The following is an 11,822-nucleotide window of genomic DNA, read 5'->3' on the forward strand; positions in this document are numbered from 1 at the left end:
TTTCGCAGTGGTTCAGATGCTTCGCAGCTAGAAGAAGCAAACTTGGTTGTCCTATTAATCAGCTTATTTGGGAGGGAGACTCACCGCATACGCAGGGCTGTCACCATAAAATGTTGTTAGTGAGGCATCTGTGCTTTGTAAATGCAAGAGAAAGGAAAAATACTCATTGTAAGGTATATGGGAGGAAAAAAAATACTCATCAGATGCAAAAAAGACCGAAGAGAAAACACTAAGGTGAAAAGAATGCTAAAAAGAGAGCAGCTGGGGGTATGAAAACAAACAGAGACAACAAAGAACTTTTTTTTTTTTTTTTTTGATTTACATGGGGTGTCCGGGCCAGCTTACGCGCACCACGACTAATCCACACGGCCCACTGAATATCCTGCAAGCCCAGTGAGCAGGTAAGGCACCGCGGGGGTGACAGGCGTGCATGGTGAGATTCGAACCCAGGTTTGATATCTTTTAATTCATATAGCAAAAAAAATAAAAGTTCTTGGCCGTAAATGATGTATAAAGCTATAATATCTTATATAGAGTTTATAAAGGATGTTGTTTCCACTAGCACAATTGTGACTACTTGAAAGATATTGAATACCAAAAATCAATAAGAAATCAATTGAGGCATACATTGTCACCAATGCTAAGGACGTAGTACCTATATTCTGAGTTGAAATTCACTAAAACTGCAAAACATCTGCGTTTTCATATTCCTTGCTTGTGATATCTTTTAATTCAGTCAATGCTGCTTTTCAAACCTCTCAAGCAAACGCAAAGATCAATCCCCTTACACACTTGGTAAAAAAATAATGTGATTTCCAAGAATCATTTGGATCTAGCTATATCATCATCCAAAAACAAAAAGGGGAAAAGGAAAGGAAAATAAATGCACCTTTAATCTAGGATTCTGTAAAGCAATTCTTTATCAATGGAATGACGAACAAAAAATTAGCAGCTAGTTCAACCAAGAATTTTTAAGTTGGCATAGCATATTTTTTGCTTTACTAATTATTGAATAGACTATTGATCGCAAAGAAAACCATGCCTCAACACAGCGCAAGCGATGAAAAAGAGTAGCGACTCACCCCTCAATTGAGCTACATAAATTCCTATGAAATGCAAACCATCATAAAGCAACCACAGGGTGCAAAGAAGTTCGTGTAGTAAAACAGAGAAATGCAGAAACAACTACCAAAACGATGGAAAACAAATATACAATTTGTAAAATAAGTTTTCAATTACACGGAGTGAAAAAAAAAAAGGCATAAATTCTAACCAAACAAAGCACACAGATTCTCCAAAAGCATGTTCGACTCCCTAACCAGCACCACAATAAAAATCACACGGGCTATTGCCAATGTTCAAGGCACAAATTAACAACAAAAACATTAAAAAGAACAAACCAAGCCGAACAAAAAATAATCACATCCCTTTCTTTTCTAAGGCAGGCTACTAACTGTAAAAAAAGAAGAAGCCATAACCAGAATGTAATCAGAAATCAAATCCCAAGGAAAAAAACATCGGGAAAAAACTCTTGCGTAAACATGAAGGAGAAACGGACAAACCAGCACTCCACAATCTGACAGCCAACAAACCAAGACCAGTAGCCGTGCTCGAAACAAAACCCAAGAACCTAAGAACAAAACATAAACAAAATAAAGCACCGAGAATCAGCAAAACAAATGAAATCATCAACAACAGACCATAAACCTCAAAATTCAAGTGGGAAAAATCATTTAAAAGCCAATGTTACTACTTTTCTTTTCGATAATATATATATATATATATATGTATGTATGTATAAGAATCTTTCTTCCTATCCTTCCAGCTCGACTTCTCTATGGGTCTCACTGTGATGCAAGGGTTTACCCCTCTTCAACAGGCCACCATTCTAGTTCACTTTGAATTTTTTTCATCGGTTCACTTTGCTTTTTGCTCGTCGTTTTCAGATCTCGAGCTCCATCGCTTTGCGCTGGTTTCAGCGAGGTCTTTGGTGTTTGTGTTGGTTACTGGGGTATCTGGGGTTTTATCAGCGGGTATTTGTGGGGTTTTCATGGGCTTCAGGCTTAAGCTGATTGACTTCTATAGGGTTAGCGGGTTTGGTATTTTGGATTTTGTACGGCAAGTAAATTTTGCCTCTGAGACTATAATATTCTACAATTGTAAAATTTCATTCTTTTGCAATTGAGAGATCATTGTCTTCTTCTTTTTCAAGTCCTTCTAGTCACAAATACCTCTCTTGCAATTGTTGCCAGCCTCATTAATTGCAGGAAAATACTGTAGTAGCAATTTACAGTGTTCCGTGAGAGCAGCTACATGTTCCCCGTATGATTTAGTTTTCGTTAATTAAAGACCAGATTAAGGCTGAACAAGATAAAGAATTAATTAACGGAATTGACAAGAACAGCATCCATAGGAACTTTGTGCTAACCACGGTTTTTCGATACAGCAGAAAGATTAACTAAGGATGACCTTTAAAAGATCGGATTAACATTATTGTGAGCTTAGCCTCTTCAATATTAACGGAACTGGCATTTCTTACCACGCACTTGGGAGAAAACAACAAACACGGAAAGAAAGAAAAAGAGCCAACTTTTTAATTGCAGGTATTTGAGGTAGATGAGTAGAAGAGAGGCTAATAAAAGCACCTGTGAATATAAACTCGATTCACTAGCAGTTTACAATGGATAAAGTAGCTCCAAAGTAGAATTCGAATGCGGAACAGTGAGAGGAAATACAACTAATGGGCCGTTTGGGTAAGAACAGTGAGCAAAGAAAAATTTCTACCCAATGGGCCTGATCAATTTCAAAATCTCACCTCGCATAGTCCTCTAGCCCACTGACTAGGTAAAGTAATTGACTAGTGATGCTCCAAAAGGCCCATTCAAACATTGCCCGCATGTTTTATTTTTCAGCTCGAAAAAAAATCGAGAAATAAAGAGTTCAAACCTGTTTGAAATGAAGGAAAAGACACAAGATATCAAGAATTCTTCAAACTTAAGAGTGGCCCGGATTAAAATCAAGTTGCCGTCGTGAATAGTCCCGCTAATCCAGGTTCTTCTTGACCCTGTGAGCGTAATCCATGACTGAAAAGTTTCATATGGGAAAAATGGGGGAAAACAATTAATAAGAAATCAAAACCTGTTTGAAATTAACGAAGGAAAAAACACAAGGATTCGAACTTAGAGTGGCCCGGATTCAAATCAAGTTGCAGTGGTGAATATACCGGCTGATCCAAGTTCTTCCTGACCATGTGAGCCTAATCCATGTATGAAAAGTTTCATATGGGAAAAAAATGTGGGGAAACGATCAATAAGATGGAGAAAACACACGATACATGTGAAGATGATGACATTTTCATATATATTTTTTTAGTGATCACTCAAATGTTAGTATATCCAGCAGCTAAACTTCATAAGATGCTTGAAATCAAATAAATTGAAGCATGAGCAGTTAGATATATAGTCAAGAAAGCAATAGCAAAAAGCAAGCTCGCGATATAATAGCCATCTCATTGTTGAAAATTTGAAATCATTGAAAACAAACACAAACTGTATGGAAGGATATACATAGGGTTTCTGATTCTGTAACAAATCCAATTCATCATATATGCATGACTAATTCTAAGCTTGAAATATCAAGAAATTCATAAAATCACATTTTCCAATGAAAACAGGAAAATGCAATATCCATATTCAACCTATGAAAGAAAAAGGTTTTCGATCCTAAAACAAACTGTGCCCAATGATGTGTTAGTCATGGGAGTGTAAGTGCAAATTAAGGATGCCAACTCTAGTCACAGGTGCAAGCCAATCCGAAAAACTTGACAGCAAGGCACCACCAATTCTAGTTCGCAATGGCACTATCTAGCTAGATACAATTTATTCGTCCCGTTGCTTCAAGTCTTTGTTCCGATTGATTGTCCACGAACTTCCTGCCCTGCCTTATCAATTGCAATCTGTGCATCACGGCACTCAGGACTACAAAAAGCACCCAAGTAACTGCATTGCAAAAACGGTGTTACTCCAACTTCATCAAAATGCACTAATCTGCAGATTCATCTAAAACATTCTCCAGCAAATACAAAAAATATACGGTAGAGAACAGAGAAGCAAAGCCAAAAGGAAAACATCCACTATTAAAAAATAGGTTATTAGCATCGGATTTTAGCAGCAGAATAATTCAGTTGATGATTTAGCAACGGATTGTATATATATAATTTTTTTAACATCAACATCGGATTTAGTAACAGAAAATCCATTGCTGAAAAACAATAAACTGTCAAAAAAAAATATTTAAAAAATCAGCAATGAATTTTAGTTTATCCACAACAGATTAGTTAATTGTTAATAGCTCTATTTTTTAGTAGTGATCTAACCGGATGAAAAGGTATAACATCTATTCCTTCCTTGTACATTCCCGGTTCCCTTCTCAGCAACCGCGCAAGCATCACAATAGAGTTCTTTTTCCTCAGGAAGGCCACATGAATGATCCCCTACTAACCCTAACAGCACTACTTTGCTTAATCAATTTGCCTTTAATTGCTCAAAACAGGCAAACAAAAAAAGATACAAATCATGACGGAGGGAAAACTCCAAGGTATACTTCTATTTCGCAATTTTCTCAGACATTGACTCAAAAAAAATATTAGAGCAAATTGCTTCTGTTCTTAGAAATTCTTTGATACAATGACAACGTGCAAAATCAATTATGCATTATTATTTTATTTCCAAAATCAAAAAAAAAAACCGCGATAATTGCAACATAGAATGAAAATAATAAAAAGAAACAAAATCTTACCCGTACATATAGACATCCTGTTTTTTATTCAATCTCTTCTTGCAATAGCCACACCTATCAAGAAAATGCTCAGTCTTCACTAATCCACCTCCTATATCCTTCTCTTTCTCTGGCAGCAGCGGCTGGGGGGGGGGAACCGTGATAATCTTCTGGAGAGACTGATTGAGCGGCTGGGGAGGCGAAACCGTGATAATCTTCTGGAGAGACTGATTGTCCGTGTCATCAGCAACGAAACCAGCGTCCCACGGCGAAAGTCGGTGGTTGCTGAAACCAATGTCGCTGAAGCTCTGCGTATGAGTTAAGCGAAAGCGCTTGCCTGGCATTGATTGATTAATTTGGGGATTTTACAGAAATCCAAAAATTAGGGTATTGGGCGAGAAGAACGAGAGAGAAGCCAAAGGAGAACGAAACTGAAACTGAAACTGGAATTCTTTCTTGCGTGCGTGAGGAGAGTACCGCCTGAGTGTGTGTTCAGGGTTTATATAGGCTACTGTGGGGGCCCCTGGTTGTTAGCGAATTATATTAGAGATACCTTTTAAGTTTTAAGTTGTGTTTTTAGGGGTGGGTGGTGATGTGCTACTGTGTGCTGCAGAGTATGGTAGGAGAGTTAAAGTGACCAATGAGACACCTCCCAATTTGGAGTGTTTAGAATCTTATTATTTGAAGAGTTTTAATCCACACTTTTTTTTTAACACTAAAATTAAGAGCCAATAAGAATGGGTAGATTTTTTCCTCTTCTATTGAAGACCGAGGTTTTAAGAGAAAAAACATTATTATAAAAAAATATTTCTGGTGAAAAAAAAGAAAAACCCAACTAGACGATTAATTAATCTATTATATGCTTGGTACTTAAAAGGTGGTAGTTTTTATATTTGGATTTATGGTTTAATAGAAGATTTAAGACATATACAAATTAAATTAAAAATATTAAACATAATAAATATTTATATAGAAAAAACACGTCTCTTGAGAATAAAAAAGGTAATTGAAACTTATAAATTGTCTACGTTATCAACCTTTTAAATCCATTCTATCAGAAGATGGAAATATATCAATAATGATATTAAATAGTTCACTCCCACTCCCAACATGGATGGACACCCTATTCATATTAATGTTAAGGCTCATTGTAGCATTAAAGATAACCAGCTAGATGTGAAAAATACATAAATAAATAAAAAAACATTATAGAATAAACTAAAAGGTTGCATGATTTCATTTAGATTGACATTGTTTATATATTCATAAAACAATGTTGATTTATTATTTATTTTTTAATAATTTATTTTGATCCTTTAAATTTTTTCTCGTGATTTAATCTTAATCAAAATCTAATTGCTTTTGATTTATTAGGCAATAATTGAATTAGAAGAAGAGTGATCAAAATGAAAAAGACATCAAACATGAGTAGTGTGCAAAAGATTTCATGAAAAAATACACCTAGATCCTTAATCTTTAAAAATAACATAATTTATACAATTTAAATCACTTTAAATTTCTAAAATTCACTTTTGGTATAGAAGTTCATTTATATTATTTTTCAATCCCTGTTAAAGAGAGAGGAGACATAGATGGGTCAATGAATTTTAGCGATGAGAGAAAATTAATGTCCATTTCATTTCTGGCCATCAAAATAGTTTTTTTTAGTGTTTACAGATTTTATGCTGTGAGAGGGGTTTGATGGTGTTTTTGAAAGTTTCAATATTGCCTAAGAAAACGTATTTAAGTATAGGAAGTCAAAATTAACCCGATTTGATTTTAAATTTTTAGATCTTTTTTTAGTATTTTGGGTTGATAGGTTAGTTTTATAAGTATTCTAAGGATGTTGGCGAGGTATTTTGGGTTGACATGACTTCAAATTGAATTTTTTAAGCAAAAGAAATGCTCTTCCAAGTTTCCAATCACAATAATGGTGACTGGAATCTAGGCTCATAGACGACACACTATCTATCTTGGTGGGTGATGTTTGTTGGCTTATTTTTTAAAAAAGAAATAGGGTTGGACAACAGGTCACCAATGCCTTTAAAAAACAAATAATAATAAAATTAAGTTTAAGCTTGTGGGCTTATGCTTGGGCTTAAAGGCCCACCTACATATCTAGACTTTTTTACTACAGTGGCTTAGACGCGTTGGGTCATAGGCCTGAGAGCCTAGGCTCTTTTTTACTCTTTTTTTTTAATATAAATTTAAGAGATAAAAAATTATTGAACTTGGTTGGGTCCATGGCCCGAACCACAATTTTGACGAATTAAACAACCATACCCATTATATTATTGTTTTTTCTAATATATATTACTTGTTTTTAATTGATATATTTTTTATTTTTTTAAATAATCTTTAAATTTATTTTTCAATTAATATCTCTTCTTTATGATTTTTTTTCTTATTTAACTTTTTTTGAATATAGATTTTTTTTTAATGGTGTTGTGTGTGTTAATTTTTGAAAAGATTATTCATATTCTTCTCTCTTTTTTTTGTATTTTATATAGATAAATTTTATTTTTAAAAATAAAATTTTTTATTTTAAAATAATATTTCTAATACGTGCAGTTTTGCATAGTATTTTTTTTCTTATATTTTATTCAATCAATTTAATATCAATGTCTATTTCTATTATTATTTGATTAAAAAAATCAATTTTAATAAACAATTTCAGTAAACATAACCGAGTAAATATCTCATTTGTAAAATTAAATATTATGATCTATATATGTCTCTTAGTTTTTATAGTTTTGCTTTTAGTTATTGTTAAAACTAAAATATATGGTATTTTTACTATAGATAGGACATTATGTTGCGTTTTTCACACACTCGTAGATTATTGTTCACTTATCGTATGTTTATTTTTTAACTTTAGTCCTTAAACTTTTATAGTTGGTGATTTGACCTTAAATTGAATGTCAATTGCTTGTGATTTCTTAGGCAAATTAAACATAGAAAGAAGAAGGGTCTAAATGAAAAGGGCATCTAAAATAGATAATGTGTCGAAAGTTTAAAAAATATATATTTTTATTCTTAAACTTTACAAATAATATAATTTAGGTACCTTTCAATGTTTAAGATTCAATTTTGGTCCAAAATTTTATTTTTTTATATTTTAATTCTTGGTTCGAGAGAAGAGAGAAAGGGACTTCCTGGTTTCCAACATTAAAAAGAGAAAATTGATGTTTACCATGATTTCAACTATCAAAATTATTTATCTTGGTACCAACAATTTGTATTCAGTAAAAGTGATTCTATTTAGGTCTTTTTAAGCCTTAAAATTGCCCAAAAAATTGTTATAAGATTAAGAATAGTTTTTGTTTTAGCTTGATTTTAAAAGGTATTTTTTATGGGTTTTTAGATTTTTTTATATATATATTTATGACTTTATCAAGGTGTTTAGTTATTTCTCAACAAGTTCAGGGCAATAAATTAATTGGTTTTCTCAAGTTATATCCTCTAAGTTTTGATGGTGCTGATTTATAAAAAAAACCTTCAATTTTATATATAGACACGCACATCTTTGGTTTCTTCTTGAAAATGAAATAATCAGAAGACTTATCATTTTCAACTTCATGTAAGGCAACCAATGACTTAGTCTTTTTTTATTTTAAACTTGTATGAAATACATTGGCACAAAGAAAACAATTAAAAACATTATTTCACATGATGCTAATACAACAAATATCTAAGAATTAATGGAGATATTTTAAAGCCTCATAGATTATGCACTTCAATAATCACTGGACACGTACAGTCTTTGATTTAATATCATAATTGTCATGCACCTGAATCAGAAGATAATTAGTACATGGTATAAAAAGATTATTTGAATCATATTAAGTCTCAAATATATCAAACTGAAACATTCTTAAAACAAATAAAATTCAAATATTTAAAAGAACATAATCACATCAATTAATATACATATGCACACATCCAAATGATATCAAATTAATGCATGTATCACATTTCATATGATTGCATAGAAGCAAACACATATAATTAATAATAATTCTTATGGCTAATCACATCATATGCACGCCTTACATGCACACATCAGTGCACCTCATCTAAATGATATCAAAATGTATATATCTCATTTCATATGATCATGTAAATGCAAACACATATAATTTATAATAATTATTAAAGATACATTTATATCAATTAATTACAGTTACACAACAAGAATGCAAACCGAAATCTTCTACCACTTCTTGTAAAAAAGTGGTATATGGTACCCCTGAAATACCTAGATGTATGTCAACACAAAATAAAATTAATCCCAGATTCAAATAGAAGCAATAAAGCTTGATAGTAAATTATTAATAAATCTCAATTACTTATTAAGATTTAATTGAAAAACTATCATTTACAACCAGGGATTGAACTGATTTTTCAAGAATTCAGGGGTAAAATTGTAATTTTTTATAATTTAAAGACTAAAATATAATTATATCATTTTCAACCTCTCACACATGTTCCTTTCATAACTTCATATTTTCTTTCCAGTACTAAAATTAAATTCCTCAATCACTTATTCAAAACACATCAAGATAGTCCAATGAAACAAAATTACATATTAATTCTTTGCTACTCTATTTCAATTAATTCATATTCATATATATATAACTAACTTCATATAAACCCTAATTTTTCAACAAACTTAGTACAAAGAAAAAGATCTAAAACAATATCATAAATTAAATAGAAATTAAGAAAACTTACTCAGGACAAAGGAATTAAATAATCAGTTGGTAACTTGGGTTTCGAAGAGAATTTTTTTTCTTTTTTTCCAGCAAAGGAAAGGGGAAGACAGTTTAGAGCTGGGAAGGGGAAATGGAGTGAAAATGGCTGCCATATTATATATATATACCAAGCTTTTGGACCAAACTAATGTACTAAACAAATTGCTTAACTTAATGGGCCAACAATTAAAGATAATACTATGGGTCTCACACTTTCGATGGATGGATGAACATGGGTCGTACAAGATTCATGGTTACTAATGACCACCTCGTTGATGGCCACGAACAATATGGTTGTGTGGCAAGAAGCTCCTTGTCGGATCAAGAATCTGATTGCACAAATAGCTCGGAATGGAGCTGGAATTAATTTGAAAGATGAATTGTGTTTTGCCTCTTTTACTTTTGTCAACTAGCCCACCAATTAAACTAGAATGGCTATGAAAATATTTCTTCTAAATAATGTTGTGATTTGAAAAAGAATTATTTAGCTCAAAAGCTTAAAGCGATAGATCTTGTAGCCATTTGATCAGCACAATTCTTATATTATATTAAATAATTATCATTCTGAATTACTAAACGAGATTCTGAAATATAATTTATTTATCATACTTTAACATAAGAGGTTTTATGCTTTATAAACCAGTCATGTGCTCACTTTCATTCTCGCATCAAATAATTATCGAGTAAGCAATTTTGTGGCAGCTGCATAAAATAAAAGGAAAATCAAGTTGACAATATGTTCTTTTAATTTATTTAATCCTTTTTTTTTAATCCAAGGCTAGTACGAATACATCAGAGCAAAATATATATATATATATATATATTTTGTGAATTTGTTTGGCTTTTTTGTATGTAGCCTCAGCCAGTCCGACGTCGCACTGCGTGCTTGCCATCTGTCAGCATCATCAGTTGAAGTGTATATCCTTGAAATTGACTGCACAATATTAAAACAAACACGTGTGAATATATAAATGTTAATGTTGCTTCGAGAATTAATTTTATTTTCTAAGAAAAAGGGTCCACAGAGCATGAATCATGTAGCTTACGATGTGTCTCTTTGGCCACACAGTCAGCGTCGCACTTCATTTCGCAGAAGGAGTAGCCATTGCCCTCACTCTTGCATTTGTCCTCGCAATCATTGAAACATGCTGCGTAATGATCATCCACCTTGTTCGCAGTGTTTAGGTGCATTGTTGCAGCAGCAACAATGCACATGAGAAAAACTGCTACGAGTTTGTTGGCCATATTGTCTCCTTTTTGCTCGTGTGTTTCTTCTCTTGATTCGATGGATGATGCGAAGAGAAGAAGAATGAAGGATTGAGGTATTTATAGAATCGCATAGTCTAATTTTGTGCCGTTTGAATCCATTTTTTTGGCAAAACTTGTGGTTAATATTCCCATTGCACTCCTTTCGGATTTGCTGAAAAAATTGAATGGCACAGGTGCATAGAGGAAGTCAAACTCTCTTTTAAATCACCACCAACCTTAGCACCACGCACGCCAAAAAACAAGAGGGGAACGGAAAAGTTCAGCTTAAATATTTTTAGCAATATCCTGTTTTTCAATTTAAAAAAACTGGAAGATGAGGGAGTGATTTATAGAGCTGCGCTATCAACCAACAATAAGATCTTGGAAGGTTTTTCCTGGGCCATTACATATCTAAGTAGAAAGATTTAAAGGACATGTCGTTGTTGTACACAGCTCGCTTGTTTTCCACTCAGGCAAAATTAATAGCAGTAAAAAAAGAAGAGGAAGAGGAGAGAGAGAGAGAGAGAAGGTAATTAAATGCATGTTAGGACATGGGATTGGTAGGAGATGGACAAGAATAACTTGCAATAAAATTTCTTTCATAGGTTTCTGATCAAAAATTTTGAAAATACAATATTAATATTTAGTGTAACGTTCATAGATATCTTGAATGTATTAAAATATATTAATATGTTAATAAAAGAGATCGTCTATACTGCCACAGTAGAGTGACAGTTCAAGAAGCCATTGGTTTGGTGGATAAATGCATTTCCGTGATTTGTTCGAGGCAGGAAGTGGTTCATCCAAATTTCGTAATCAAGATTGGCGATAGAGAGAGTCCAAGGAATATGCCTGGCGGGAATCTATCAGAAAAAATAAAAACCAGCGATGCACCTGCATCCTAAATATTCGAATTCAGTATAGGCATCTTCTAATTCTGGTTTTCCTCCTAGATTGTCATTTTTTTTTCTCGAGTATGTTTTGGTGTCATAACCTTCTGCAATGATAATCTATATTAGCATGATTAATTAGGCAGCCACATCA

At 32.8% G+C, this 11,822-nt stretch overlaps 1 protein-coding gene across 2 annotated transcripts; it reads right to left on the minus strand.

Annotated features, from left to right (window-relative positions):
- Nucleotides 1-3,865: 3,865 nt before the first annotated feature.
- LOC105126826 (senescence-associated-like protein (DUF581)) lies at nucleotides 3,866-5,285 on the minus strand. 2 transcript variants are annotated; one of them, XM_011027833.1, is made up of 3 exons: nucleotides 4,974-5,285; nucleotides 4,798-4,925; nucleotides 3,866-3,998 (listed from the first exon to the last, which is right to left on the minus strand). In XM_011027833.1, exons 1-3 carry the CDS (start codon nucleotides 5,118-5,120, stop codon nucleotides 3,896-3,898), a joined length of 378 nt encoding a protein of 125 aa, XP_011026135.1. In that variant the 5' UTR covers nucleotides 5,121-5,285; the 3' UTR covers nucleotides 3,866-3,895. The 2 variants fall into 2 exon arrangements, with proteins under 2 accessions (XP_011026135.1, XP_011026134.1); XM_011027832.1 differs by having other exon boundaries at nucleotides 4,798-4,914; nucleotides 4,963-5,285.
- Between the last annotated feature and the right edge of the window lie 6,537 nt (nucleotides 5,286-11,822).

Source organism: Populus euphratica, unplaced genomic scaffold, assembly GCF_000495115.2.
Source record: "Populus euphratica unplaced genomic scaffold, PopEup_1.0 scaffold30.1, whole genome shotgun sequence".
In the NCBI taxonomy this organism is placed as follows: domain Eukaryota; kingdom Viridiplantae; phylum Streptophyta; class Magnoliopsida; order Malpighiales; family Salicaceae; genus Populus; species Populus euphratica.